The sequence below is a fragment of the Cetorhinus maximus genome, chromosome 10 (assembly GCF_964194155.1).
Source record: "Cetorhinus maximus chromosome 10, sCetMax3.hap1.1, whole genome shotgun sequence".
Taxonomy (NCBI): Eukaryota; Metazoa; Chordata; class Chondrichthyes; order Lamniformes; family Cetorhinidae; genus Cetorhinus; species Cetorhinus maximus.
Genome location: NC_135888.1, coordinates 21678972 through 21694212, shown reverse-complemented (window position 1 = coordinate 21694212; position 15241 = coordinate 21678972). Strand labels below are relative to the sequence as shown.

The 15241-nt window shown below is 45.4% G+C and overlaps 1 protein-coding gene across 1 annotated transcript in view; it reads left to right on the top strand.

Moving 5' to 3' along the window:
* The first annotated feature begins 2418 nt into the window (after positions 1 to 2418).
* slc25a25b (solute carrier family 25 member 25b) overlaps positions 2419 to 15241 on the top strand; it is a 46404-nt gene continuing 33581 nt past the window's right edge. The window contains exon 1 of the mRNA XM_078550106.1: positions 2419 to 2643. Within this exon, the coding sequence (XP_078406232.1) occupies positions 2434 to 2643 (210 nt within the window). The 5' untranslated portion in view covers positions 2419 to 2433. The remainder of the gene's footprint in view (positions 2644 to 15241) is intronic.

The following is a 15241-nucleotide window of genomic DNA, read 5'->3' as shown; positions in this document are numbered from 1 at the left end:
TATAACAGTAAAATACTGCAGATGCTGGAAATCTGAAATAAAAACAAAAATAGCTGGAAAAACACAGCAGGTCTGACAGCATCTGTGGAGAGGAAGACAGAGTTAATGTTTCAAGTCCATATGACTCTTCATCAGAACTAAAGACAAATAGAAATGTGGTGAAATATAAGCTGTTGGGCAGATGAAGCTGGATAGAGGGCCAGTGTTAGGTGGAGGCTAAGGAGAGATTGCCAAAGGTGTCATAAACAAAAGGTCAAAGAGGTGTTGACGGTGGTGATATTAGCTAAAGGAGGTGCTACTGGCGACATTAAGGGTAGAAAGCAAGATGAACAAGTGACAGATGGCCCTAGTGGGGGTGGGGTGGGGGGAGGAGATCGAAATAGGCTAAAAGGTGGGGATAAAACAATATGGAAATAAATTGTAAAAATAATAATAGAAATAGGTGGGAAAAGAAAAAAAATTAAAAAATATATAATAATTATTTGAAAAAAGGGGATAAAAAAGGGATGAGGATGGAAGAGAGAGTTCATGATCTAAAGTTGTTGAACTCGATGTTAAGTCCGGAAGGCTGTAAAGTGCATAATCGGAAGATGAGGCGCTGTCCCTCCAGTTTGCGTTGAGCTTCACTGGAATATTGCAGTAGGCCTAAGGATGGACATGTGGGCATGAGAGCAGGGTGGTGTGTTGAAATGGCAAGCGACAGGGAGGTCTGGGTAATGCTTGCGGACAGACCGAAGGTGTTCCACAAAGCGGTCACCCAGTCTGCGTTTGGTCTCTCCAATGTAGAGGAAACCGCATTGGGAGAAGTGAATGCAGTAGACTAAATTGAGGGAAGTGCAAGTGAAATGCTGCTTCACTTGAAAGGAGTGTTTGGCCCCTTGGACAGTGAGGAGGGGGCAAGTAAAGGGGCAGGTGTGAAGCTCAACACAAACTGGAGGAACAGCACCTCATCTTCCGATTACGCACTTTACAGCCTTCCGGACTTAACATTGAGTTCAACAACTTCAGATATGAACTCTCTCCTCCATCCTCACCCCTTTTTTCTAATAATTATTATATATTTTTTAAATATATATTTTTTCTTTTCCCACCTATTTCTGTTATTATTATTACAATTTATTTCCATATTGTTTTACCACCACCTTTTAGCCTATTTCGATCCCCTCCCCTCCCCCCACCCCCACCCCCACTCCCACTAGGGCCATCTGTCACTTGCTCATCCTACCCTTAATGTCCCCATTAGCACCTCCTTTAGCTAATATCACCACCATCAACACCCCTTTGACCTTTTGTTAATGACATCTTTGGCAATCTCTCCTTTGTCTTCACCTATCACTGGCCCTCTATCCAGCTTTACCTGTCCAACCACCCCCTTAAACAGCTTATGTTTCACCACATTTCTATTCCTCTTTAGTTCTGAAGAAGAATCATAAGGACTCAAAATGTTAACTCTGTATTTCTCTCCATTGATGCTGTGAGACCTGCTGAGTTTTTCCAGCAATTTTTGTTTTTGTTTGTTTCATTATTGTTTTATTTGTGACACCTGGTTTAATGTTCTGTGACACCTTAACCCACAGGTGAACTAAAGTAAAGCACCCTGTCTGATTCCAGTCTCACTTGAAAAACTGCAGCTTGGAAGGGACAATCATCCAAGTTTCTCACTCTCAAGCAAGGCTCATTCACTAGCCAACGATTATTGGATAACAAACCTGTCAATCATTTTTGACGACGCCCTCTTCACTTCCCCATGATCCTATTGGCTAGAATCCCTGACAAGACCCACAAGAACGTAAATCCTATTGGTGGATGATGCTGTCAATCTAAACCTTGCCTACGTTCCTCTCGCCCACCCACCGAGTGAGATATCATTGGCTAAGCTTTCGCACGCGCCCACTGAAATGGTCAATCCTTGTGGCGGCTGCGCTGTTGATCGTCCCCCCCCCCCCCCCCCCCCAACAACCACCTACGGCGCCTAAGCCCTGAGTGAATATTATTGGCTGATTCTGAGCACATGGCCTCAGCGCTCTGCAGTCTGATTGGTGGATGCAGCTGTCAATCTAGACACCGAATTCCCCCACTCCTCCGGGTGAGATATCATTGTATGAACCATTGCACACGTTCAATTCTAGTTGTGGCTGGTGGTGTCAAGTTAAACGCTGACGTCAGGCTCCCGCCCAACCACTCCCGGGCGTGAGATATGATTGGCTGATGTGGCGCACCCGCTCGCGGAGCTCTGCAGCTGGATTGGTGGGCAGAGCTGTCAATCGTTCCCGCCCACCGCGCTGCCATCACCTCAGGAGTGGACTGCCCGGCTCGTGAGTGCTTCCCGCCTGAAGCGAACGGGCGGAGTGACCGTTCCGCTCATTCTCCTCGGTCTCTACCTCTCCAATCCCCGCTTTCCCCCTCCTCCCCCCCGCCACTCCAACACAGGCTATGAAGGAACGGGCCGTCACCTCCCCTCCATCCGGCGGCCCCTGGTGCGAGTGCGAGCCAGCCGACGCTCAGGGCCAGCAGCAGCAGGAGCAGCGGCTGCACCTCCTCTTCCAGCAGCTGGATGTCAACCAGGATGGCGGGCTGTGCGTCGACGACCTGGCGGCCGGCCTGCTGCGGCTCGGCGTCTACCGGACCAGGTCCGAGCTGAGGGTGAGTGGTCCGGGGGCTGAGGGCAGGCTTGGGAATGCCGGTCCCGCTAGGCCGCTGCCCGGGGTGGGGGTGGGGGTTGGGACTGTGGCTGAGGGAAATGAGCACAATCAAACTAAATATTTTGGGTGGGTGGAGGGTTGTGAGCTGAAAATATTCACCAGGATGGTTCCAGGGATGGGGAGCTTCAGTCATGATGATGGATTGGAGAAGTTGGGGCTGGTCTCCTTGGAGAAGAGAAGGTTAAAGGAGATTTTATGTAGCTGTTCGCAGCCATGCAGGGTCTGGACAGAATAGATGAGGAGAAACCATCCCCTGTTGACAGAAATGTCAAGAACCAGGTCGAGAGGAGATTTTGTAGGGGCACCTGTGTTCAAAAACCCTGCGGGGGCCTGGGCAGTGTCGATGGGGAGGAACTGTTGCCGTTGGGCAGAAGGGGTGGAAGAGCGAGAGGGCACCGATTTTTAAGGTAGTTGGCGCAAGAAGTGGCGGCAAGATGAGGAAGAGCTTTTTCCACGCAGCGAGTGGCTGGGATCTGTAACACGCTGCCTGACTGTGTGGCGGAGGCAGATTCAGTCGAGGCTTCCAAACAGGAATTGGATCATATTTTCTGAAAAGGCACACTTTTGCAAGGCTGTGGGGCAAAAGACAGGGGAGCGGCACGAGGTGATTGCTCCTTCTGTGGGCCAGCACAGACACGATGGGCTGAATCTTCCCGTGTGCTGTTACCAATCTACGGGCACCCAGTTATGACCGAGCCATGTAAGGCAATGTTAAAAACAAAAAACTACTGCGGATGCTGGAAATCCAAAACAAAAAACAAAATTACCTGGAAAAACTCAGCAGGTCTGGCAGCATCGGCGGAGAAGAAAAGAGTTGACGTTTCGAGTCCTCATGACCCTGAGTTCTGCTGAAGGGTCATGAGGACTCGAAACGTCAACTCTTTTCTTCTCCGCCGATGCTGCCAGACCTGCTGAGTTTTTCCAGGTAATAAGGCAATGTTAAGCCTGGTGACCAAAAGCCTGGTTTATTTTACAGACCATATTAAAGCTGGAGATTTAACGGTTTCTTTCCTAAATCTCTTCCTCTGCCCCTCTCTCCTCCTTTTAAGATGCTCCTTAAATCCTCCCTCTTTGCTCTTTGCCACCCTAATACGTTCGTCTGTAGCTCAGCCTATAATTGGGTGACTGTACATCTAAAGCTTAAGTGTAAAACCAAGCAAAATGAGCCAATTTCTTTCATAATGCTCCAGTGAAGCACTATGGGTGTTATGCTATGTTAAAGGCCCTGTATAAATGCAATCTGTCATCCCAAGTTCCCCAGCAATTTGGAGTTGGTGCCATGGGATTTGCAGCATCTGCCTGAGAGTCTTTAATGTCTCGTCCAAAGACAGCACTTGTGACAATGCAGCACACCTTGGGCAGTGTCAGCAATTTTAGGTACCACACCTTGGGCAAAATACTGTGGATGCTGGAAATCAGCAATAAAAATAGAAATTGCTGGAAATACTCAGCAAGTCAGGCAGCATCTCAGTCAGAACTGAAAAGTGCACTCACCCCTGGATCAGAAGATTCAGGTTCCTGCGACTTAGGCACATAATCCAGCATAATAGTGCTGTTACTGAGGGAGTGAAACATAGGAACAGCAATAGGCCATTTAACCCCTTGAGCCTGTTCCACCACTCAATGAGATTGTGGTTGATCTGCAGCCTAACTCCGTATACCTGCCTTTGCCCCATACCCCTTAATATCTTTAGCTAACAAAAATCTCAGCCTCATAGTTAAAATTAACAATTGGTCTAGCATCAATTGCCCTTTGTGTGCAGAAGTGGTTCTAATTTCAATCTTGGAAGGTTTGGCTCTTATTTTAACTGTGCCCTCCACCCTCCCCCCTCCCCAATCAGTGGAAATAGTTTCTCGCTCCTTACCCCATTTGTTCCCCATAATATCTTGAAAACTGATCAGATCGCCTCTTAACTTTCTAAATTCCAGGATACAATCCCAGTTTATGTAATCTCTCTTTGTAGCTTAAACCTTGGGGATTCAGGTATGATTCTGGTAAATGTATGTTGCACTCCCTCCATGCCCATTATATACTTCGCAGGTCAGTTAGCATCTGTGGCGAGAGAGAGTTAACATTGCAAATCTGATGAAAATTAACTCTTGTTTCTCTTTCCACAGATCTGACCTCCTGAATATTTCCAGCATTTTCTATTTTTATTTCTGATTTCCAGCATTGGTAGTACTTTGCTTCTGTGACAATATACCCTGTCTAAGGTGTAGTGCCCAGAACTGCCCAAAGCATTCCATGGTGTACTGTATTGTCACTTGTGTCATCTTTGGACAAGATATTAACACCAACTCTGCCTTGTTGGACGGATGCAAAAGAACCTGAGGCACCACTACAGAAGAGCTGGGATGTTCATGCCAATAGATTGCATTTATATGGCGCCTTTAACGTAGGCTGATACGTAGCAGCACTTCACAGGAGCGTCATGAAGCTAAATTAGACACCGAACCACATATAGAGATATTAAGATGTGCGAGCCAAAGTTTGGTTAAAGAGGGAGCTTTTAATGAACATCTTAAAAGGAGAGGGAGAGATTGAGAGGAAATTCAGAACTGAGCTTTCAATTCTGGAATTTCCTCCTAAATCCCTACCTTTTTAGGTGCTCTATAAAATAAACCCCTTTGCCCCATGTTTTTGGAGAGGGATGGTTGTAACTGTTCAATTTGACATTAATTTAAAATGTTCTGAACGTATTGTCCTCTATGATGGTGCTTGATTTTTAAGCAGCCGTGGTGTTACAATTGTTTGCAGCTACATTGCCATGTACCACTTTTCAATGGATACTGAATGTACTGTTTGCTTGTGATCAGCAGCTAATCACTTGCATCTGTTTTGATGAATTAGTAGAGTGGTATTGCGTACTTAATGCCACAAAACAAACTACTAATTCCTAACAAGTATCCCTCCGTTTTCCTGGGGAACCTGTAAACAGAGGTAGCCATTCAGCATCTCAAGCCCGTTCCAACATTTAAGTAGCTCTTGGCTGATCTGTGCTTCAACCTCATTTACTCACCTTTGATCTATCACAGAATTGTTGCAGTGCAGAAGGCGGCCATTTGGCCCGTTGTGTCTGCATCAGCTCTCCAAATGAGCAATTCATTAGTGCCAGTCCTCTGTGGTCTCCCCATGACCCTGCACATTCTTCCTTTTCAGATATGCTGTGACTCCTACCAGCGCAAGATGGCCACTGATACCTGTCTGCGCATGCGCAGAAAACCAATGATGTCATTTGTAGGAGACACAGTGCTGGTTGGATCTTGAAGCCATTCACCCAGTGTCTGAGTGGCGCAGCCGGTGGAAAGTCAGGGCATGGCCTCTCTGCAGTTTCCGTCGATGAGGAGGGAGGGGAAACTTCTGATAAAACCTCCATATCCCACACTTGCAGTTCTGGGACTACTTCCTGATGACAGGCCCGGGTTAGGACGAAGAGGCTCCGGAGCGGGAGATTCAGAAACTGGCCCTGACTGCCCACATGCCACGAGGCTCAGAAACTGAGTGACATCTTCAGGGTCCAATTAAGTCCCATCCAGAAATGGCCCCAGAGCTGCAAACATAGGATATGGAAAAAACATCCTTGTACATTAGAATGTTAGTCATCAACAAATCTTCTGAATGACTCATTCTCCCGATAGGCCTTAATTAAAGACGTCTTAATTAAACAGCATCTGAAAGTTTGCACGCGATAGGTGCTTATAAACAAAATAGTTTTACATTTTGTAAAACTTTATTTTAAAAAAAACATAATTAAAGCATTTGAAATTTTCATCTTTAAAAGTGTGTCCTCGATTTCTGCAGCCTGTAGGAAAATATGCAAAACTTGAATTAGATCAATAGTGAGCCCAGGTTAATGGCAAAGAAAAGCAATACAAAGAATACAACACAATACAAAGAAAAACAATGCAGGGCAGGGGAGTTAATATCGCAAATAGAAATGGACACCAGAAATAAGATACCAAAAATAAGCTCCAGACAGATCTGAACATTGAAGTCGTTTATAAATCTGTTGGGTACTGGCGAGTCCCACGACTCTGAGAAGGCAAGGCTTTTTAAAAATCACTGTCTTTAATAGCTGTTTGATGAGCATGACACAAGGAGTCTACAGAGGGGTATAGACAGGTTAAGTGAGTGGGTAAGAACTTGGCAGGTGGGAAAATGTGAGGTTATGCACTTTGCCAGGGCAAATAGAGGAGCTGAATATTATTTAAATGGAGAAAGGCTGCAGCACAGAGGCATTTGGAAGTCCTTGTGCATGAAACCAAAAAGCTAACGTACAAGTTCAACAGGTAATAGGGTAGACAAATGGAATGTTGGCCTTTATACTCTATTCCCTTTGAAATAAAAATAGGCAAGTCTTGCTAAAACTATACAAGCTACTAGTTAGACCACACCAAGAATACTGTGAACAGTTTTGGTCCCCTTATCTAAGGAAAGATATGCTGGCATTGGAGGCAGTCTAGAGAAGGTTCACTAGGTTGATCCTGGGTATGGAGGGACTTTCTTATTAGGAAACGCTGAGTAGGTTGGGCCTGTATTCATTGGAGTTTAGAAGAATGAGAGGTGACCTCTCTGAAACATACAAGATTCTTAGGGGGTTCGACAAGATAGATGCTGAGAGGTTGTTTCCCCTTGTGAGTGACCAGAGGGCATAATCTCAGAGTAAAGGGGTGCCCATTTAAAACAGAGATGAGGAGGAATTTCTTCTCTCAGATGGTAGTGGATCTGTGGAATTCTTTACTGCAGAGAGCTATAGAGGCTGGGTCGTTAAGTATATTCAAGGCTGACATAGACTAATTTTTAACCAGTAAGGGAATCAAGGGTTATGGGGAAAAGGCAGGAAAGTGGAGTTGAGGATTATCAGATCAGCCATGATCTCATTGAATGGCAGAGCAGACTCAATGGGCCAAATGGCCTACTTCTGCTGCTACGTCTTATGAGCATCTCTATTCCTGTTCACTGCCTACTCTGTCGCTCGCAACGACGTCACTGAGTAAAACAGTACAATTGCGCATGTACAGTGTTGGCAGCAAATGCAGTCTTTCAGATAACAGCCTAATTCCCCTTTTGAATGTCTTGATTTAACCTGCCTCCACCATACTCCTCAAGCAGTGCATTCCAGACCTTAACCACTTGCTGCGTGAAAAAGTTTTTTCTCATCCCTTTTGCTTTTTTTCCCCCAATTATTTAAAATCTGTGCCCTCTTGTTCTTAATTCTTTCATCAGTGGGAATGGTTTCTCCCTATCTACTTTGTCCAGACCCCCCCATGATCTTGAATACCTCTATCAAATCTCCTCTCAGCCTTCTTTTCTCCAAGGAAAACAGTCTCAACTTCCCCAATCTATGTTCATAACTGATGTTCCTCATCCTGGAACTATTCTTGTGAATCTTTTCTGCCTTACCCTATCTGCCTTGACATCCTTACCTGAACAAATCTGTCGCTCTTAGCCTTGAAAATTTCAGCAGAGCGTGTTCCAGTTTTCCGTTATCCTTTGTGTGTGGAAAAAGTGCTTAATTTCACTCCTAAATGGCTAGCTTTAACTTCAAGATGTGCCCCCTTGTTCTGGATTACCTGATCACAAGAAATTGTTTATGCCCAATGTCACTCTGGACCCAGACAGAAATGCAGCTCGTTGTAGTGAATTTATTTCAGCTAGGACTTGCCTTTTCTTTGCTCTGAGTTGACATCAATACTACTTTAAACGCAACCATAGAATAGAATATTTGTACTGCAGTGTCAAAGCACATCAAAATGTTTCATTTTTGTAACTTAAGCGTTCCATACAGACACATTTCGGTTGGGTAGTAGAACTCCATAATTAAATAAGAAATGACTATTCATTAGAACCGAAAGCAAAGCCTAAATACTATAGGATAGATGGTATCATTTAAAGTAAAGTGACTTAAACTTACTGTAAACTTGAACCCTGTAACGTGTAACCTTTATTCTTAAGTTTTTCTTTGTAGCACTGAGATGCTGAGGCCACAGTAATTTCTGTTTTCTATAGGTCATCTTATTTGTTATAGGAAATAGGAGTAGAAATAGTGCATACTCCTAAGTGTTTCTTGGTTAATGGAAAGTGTCATGATTTTATCCCAGATTTTGTTTCTAAAGCAGGTTTCATGATTTTCTCTTGTGAATTGTTGGGTTTTCTTTAGTTATGACACTTCAGTTTTGGCAAGGAAGTTCCTAAAACGAAATATAACCACCTTGTGATGTGACTGCTGGATATAATTTCAAGCCTGTAATTTCATTCTAGGGCTCAAACTTGTTCAGCTTTGCTCATTTGTTGTCCTGAACAATTGGATAAGATTACAATTTACGGCCTTGAAGTCACTTGCAGCTGCCTGTTTCAGCAGTGACTAACGCAGGTTTATATTTCATATGGAGTCACTTGGAACAAGGCTGGAGTTTTCTGCTGTTCATGGCTTATCAAATCGCGGTTGACTTTCTATTTCTGCATGGTGTGAAGAGGAGTCCTGCTTTCTGCCAGCATAGTAGGAAAAACAGTGAACAGCATTCTGACAGTTTGACTTGCAATCCACGTAGTCCAATGTGTTGTCTCTAGGCTTATTTCATTGTGTGCTAGGAAAAGTCACATGTAACATTGTGAGATATTCAGTTCATCACGATATTGCTGCTAGCAGCCTTATTACCATTGCTTCTCTCTAATATTCTCACCAAATGCGCCAAGATTTTGTCCTTCCAGAATTATCGTGATATTGTTGGATCAAGTTGTTCAAGGAGTCATAGAATGAAAATTTTGCATGGTCACATTTACTCCTTGCTGAAATCTGAATTGCATATGACCAACAATTGTGGTAATAGTAGGGGATAATTATTTATAGAATATAGGTTAAAAGTACATATGATTCAAAAGTTTTCAAAAAAAACAAAGCTGCTCTCCAAATGAATATTAAAGAGAAAATACCTGTGTCAGGACATTCTTGCTTCAATCAGGTTGTTAGTTTACTTAATGATGAATGGAGTCAATAGTTTTGAATAAATCATGTTGTTACGAAGGCATGTGTCTTCCCAAATAACTGTAGGTTGACTGATTTCTTCATTGAACTTTACGAATGGTAAAATCCGAATGTGACTAGTTTTAAAACAACTTGTGATTTGGCACTTACAATCTACTGTCTCATGTGCCTCTTATTAACTGCTGTACTTTTATATAATCAGCCGTTTTGTAGAAGGTGTAATTTCATTATGCATTTTGCTGGTGTTTGTTAATTAATTTGGTCGTTTGTGTCAGCATTTGATTTGAACCAGCAATGTTAATTTGCGCTATTCATCCCAGCTCTAAGACTCTTTGTTATTTAAACCTCCTGTGCACTTTAAATTGTAAAAAAAAAGCTGAACAAGAATGATATAGCGTTGGGGGGGGCGGGGGAGAATTCGGCAGAAGGCCCAAAAATCAGTTTCATGCTGGAGTGAATTTTAAGTGGGATCTTCCGATGCTGCCCGCCATGGCGGATCGGGAATCCCTTGGAGGCTGGCATGAAGCTCAGAGTGGGTGCAAATGAAGGCCTGACTAGAATCACCCCTGTCCCGCCCCGTTACTTCCAGCAGGAAAACGTGCCGGCCCGGAACACCTCTGGACAAGAGTGACATGCAGAAGCCGGGACTTTAGGAGCTTGTCAGGTCACAGGCATCCAAAGGGAAGATGATGCTGGAGGCCTACAGCCATCCGACCCTGGAGGAACATATGGCATCACGTGGTGGGTGGATGTTCATGCACATGGCTGCACCATGAAGCAGCTCTCGGAAGGTGGGAGGTCTCCAGGCAGCAGTTTTGACTTCGCTGAGGCTCTGGGTCTTTATGTACTTTGCCATGGGCTGGTAAGGATGTGGTGGAGTGGGGTGGAAGAGGAAGGTTTAGAGGGGAGTGGAGAGGGGAGGTGAAGTTGGAGATGGTGGCGAAGGTGGGGGTGGTGAAGATGAGAGGTGCGGGCAAAGGTGTTGGGGAGAGGGATTTTGGAGGGAGGAGGAATAAGTGGGGGGGGAAGAGAAGTGTAGGGAGGGTGTTTGAAGGTGGGAAGGTGTCTGGGTGGGGGGGAATGTCCAGGTGAATGTGCAAGGGAAGGATTTGTGGAGTCAATGATTGCCTCCTGGGGAGCGAACTCAGGGTGGGTGTGGTAGGAGGCGATGGCTAGAGTAATAGGGGGCAGCGGGAGCCACTAAAGTGTGGGGGGGGAGGGGGGAGTGAGGGTGAGGGTGCGTCCATAATAGTAAAGGGTTGGCGAGTGTAGTTGCTTGGAACACGGAAGCAAACACTGACCCTGGGGATGGGAAGGAGGTGGCTGGGGAGTTCAATGTGAGCGGGGATGGGGTTCTCCGGAAGTAGGGAACAATCGTGCTCACCTGGACGTTTTGGAATGTGATAGTGAGGAGGTTGAAGGTTATGCCAGGCGGGTCTATTATGGCGGTATGGACATGGGTGACTGGGGGAAAGGAAATGATTGGGGGGGGGGGGGGGGGGGTGCTGATCAGAAATCTGACTACTGCCATCTTTTGGATATTGAAAGTGAGCGGAGCCTCGTGTTGGACGGGCATAGGTGCTGCATGGGAGTGTGATCAGTGGGTGGGCAGAGATGCAATTCAGCTCAACTGGACAACCGAAAGAGAACCCCAGCAGGCAGCTTTAAAAATGCTTGCACGAGTCTGAAAGGCCCTGTCACAGACACTTCTCCCTCCAAATTCACTCATGGTCCGGCTGCTTTCAGCTGAACTGCTAGGGGTGGGGGAGGTCTCACGAAGCCGACACAATGACGCTGAATGACAGCAGTAGACATTATTTAGTAAGAGTGAATTTATTTGCAGCTAATACAGTGACAGTGTTCACCTGTGAAACCTCTTGAGATCAAATTTTCTTGATTGTACGTTGCCTACCACTTCCGTGGTAGGTGCCGCCCTGACATCTGCAGCAGTGGTGGAGGCATCCTGTGGAGTTGTTTGCTCTTTTGCCTTTGATGACTTCGGTGGCCATTGTCTGGAGAGCCAAGGCCTGGAGGGTCCCGGCTTACTTTGGCTGCCCACTTGTGGGCCAGCTGCTCCCTCTGCAGCAACAGAGGACGAGGTTGAAGGGGTCAAAAGCAAGGGTGATTCAGAGGGAGTGTAATCTCAGAGTCCTGGGTGGATGACCCAGGCCTGTCCAGTTGCCACTCCTCCTCCCTCTGGGTGCCCAAGGACCCCAGCCTGACTCCTTGAGCGGAGTGGGCGCCTGGAGGGACGTTGAGATGCCCCATTCCTCTCTCGTGTTGCCACTGCATGAACTTACCCACGGTAAAAGCGATGGAGTGCAGGTCTGCATGCATCTCCAGCAGAAACTGGGTGTTCTGCTGGACGAGAGTCTCCATGGTGTCCGCCATCCTCTCCATGGAGACCCCCATGCACGGACATGTGGGCACCACTTAATCAGAGAGCAGGCGGGTGAACTCCTCCAACTCGCGTGCCACTCTGTTGAGTGCTTCCAATAGCTCTGCATGATGTTTTCCTGCCTCTTGCTGAGACTCCACTATGAGTTAGGCCAATTCTAGAGGTTCGTCATCTGATTCGGACCTCACTGATTCTTCTTCCCCAGCTGTCCTCCGAGAGTCAGGAAGCTCAGCTGACGTTGCCTCCCGCTGTGGACACGTGTCTATGCGGTGACTGCCAGATTGAGAGACCCTTTCTAAGCATACCCACCGGGGTGTATTTTCCTGAGCTGGTGGAGGATGCAAGTGACAGCTGTGACTCCTCTTCTGCTCCCTCCAGCATATCTCTGGGCTAACGCTGACACCTAATAGGGAGCCCTCTTCCTCGTTCCCCAGGCCTTGGTCTCGTCTTAGAGACACCTGTAAGTGAGATAGAGGAGTGCAAATGATAGCATCAGCTGCCTTCAGCATGGAGGTATATTTGGCCTTCAGGTTTGCATTGAATGGATGAGTCCTTACTAGGTGGACGCCCAAGGCCAAGCTCCCCATCGGCAATGGCTCTGTCCTGCGAGATCAGGTGCCATCTCCTTGAATTCTGTCAGACCTGAAAAGTGGTGCCCTGCACCACCTATCTTCTCACGTTCTCTGCGATTGTGACTGAGCTTCTCCTGTTCAAAGCAGGGAATGTGTTTGCGAGGATTACCGCAAAGATATGTTGCATGGATTGGGCCAATGGAAATTGGTTCGTTTATCATATCTCCCCTTGGAAGATAGCCCACTTTTGTGGCACATCATCACTGGTACGAAGTGGGCAGAAGGTTAGTGGAACAGCTCCGTCCAGAGTGCTGAGCAAATCCACATGCAAGGGGAAAGCTCAGACAGGCATATGGTTTGCGGAGGTTGATGGTTCCCTCTTCGCCTAAGCTGGTTCCCCCCCACCCCATCCACTTCCATGCAGTGTTCCCTGTCTGCTGAAGGGTGAGGGAGGCACTGTGGGCACTCTACCATAGCATGGGTTAACTGAAGAGGGGCTGTGGGGCAGGACACACTGTTGCCACTGGGTTTTAGATCCTGATATATTGGAGCCTTTGTGATTTATACGACCATCTGATGAGACTTACCCTGGTGGAGCGAATAGGGTTGTCCATCCTCTTCCAGCACTGTGTTGCTGACCTCTTGTGCACCCCCTGGGCACTGACGGCATCGATCACCTGTGCCCATGCAGCATTGGTAGCCCGGCTTGGTGGTCGTTTCCCATCAGGTGGGTACAGCATGTTCCTGTGTACCTTGACATGGTCCAGGAAGATGCGCAGGGAGGCATCACTAAATGTTGGAGCTGGGCCGGTGGATAACCTTGCAGACATCTCTGTTTTTGGCCTGATGTTGTGGATATGATGGCGGGAAGCATGCCATCAAGCCTGTCCCGCAACAGAAAATGACACAATACTCGTGTATGCATAATTAATTGCGTTGGGGCTGCAATATATGGTGTGGTTTCCCGTCAGCCTCCACAGCGGAAGACACTCCCTGACCCTACTGCCACCATGGGACTTAGTCCCGGATGGGAGAATTCTGCCCATTGTCTTACCTTGCAAATGCTAGTGCTGCAAGATCAGATGAAGTTATATTTCTAGATCAGCAAGATTGATCCTCATTTAGACTAACATTCAGATTTTTATCCCTCGTCACAAATTTTGGTTAGCACAATTTGTGCATTGTCATTTGTTCCTGCTGCACGATGAGGCACAGTAGATGCATGGAAACAGTAATACCATGAAAAGCTGGTAAAATTTTAGTTACTTTGTGCTGAAGGAGCAAACGAGACTCCTGAGCTGACAAAGTGTGGATATCCTGGTTAGCAATACCACAATTGTAAAGCCACAGCTTTTACTTATTAAATGGAATATTAAATTATCAAGGCAACTGGGGGGATGCAAAATAATTTACCTTTCAAAACTTGAACAAGTTAATCTAACATTTATGGCTAGATTTTTTTCTTAATTGGAAGTAAATCATTTTCATAAGTTTGGGAATGTGATCCTGTTTCATACATAGTTATGCTTACTTTGCAGTAATATATATTGTCAAAATATATATTGTCAAAATATGAAATGTTGCATTCCATACTGAATTTTGCATTTCCTTTTGATAGGAAAGGATGGGTTGTAGTGAAAATTAGAATTTACAGTTTCTTACTGAACATTGGGTACTGTAACATGTTGTTCTTCTCTGATATCAGTTTTGGGTAGATAGAAAATTATTTAAAATAATCCAATAGTTAATATAATAATAATGACAAATGCAGCACATGCATGGCAACGCCACCACCTCTAGTCACATACTATCTTGATTTAGATGTTTATCACTGTACCACCATCAACACTCAGTCAAAACCCTGGAACTCCCGACCTAACAGTGTTATGAGAGTACCTTCCAACGTGGATTCCAACTGTTCCAAAAGATAGCTCACCACTACCACCTTGAGGGCAGCAAGATATGTGCAGCAAAGGCTGGATTTGCCCGTGATGCCCACACCATTCAAACATAACACCTCAACAATAGTTAATCTTCTAAGCCTTTTTCAGTAAATATCTCCCCTAAATGGTGGGGCATTTCATTTTGTCATTATTTCTATTGTTGAATCTTGTTCAGCCATCCAGACAAATCCTAAAATACTTGAATTGGGAATCCTAACTCATCTTGTATTGCTCATTTTTCATTAGTACCATACAAAAAAAAAAATGCATTTTAATGCTGCTTTTACTGGTATCAGCTCTAGTCACCTAAATATATTGATTATCTTAAGTTTTGTTTTAAAAACTGTCCTTTAATCTATTTCATAAAGTATTAAGAGTCAAATTATTCAGAAGGGGACCTTTTGTGGTGGTATTCATTTTATTTTATGCTTAGGTTATTATCATTGCTGACTGGTTGCCTACTTATTCAAAGCAGAGGCAATTAAACTTCTTTTGTAGTAAATCTAGGCCGGGAGGTGTCATGCTAAGTCATGTGACTTGCCTCCTCTTTACCACTTCTGTGCTGAGAGGAGTCATAATTCAATGAGCTCTGTCAGTTTCTTCTATGCATCCCATGAAAGCAAATGGTTCACTATCTCCA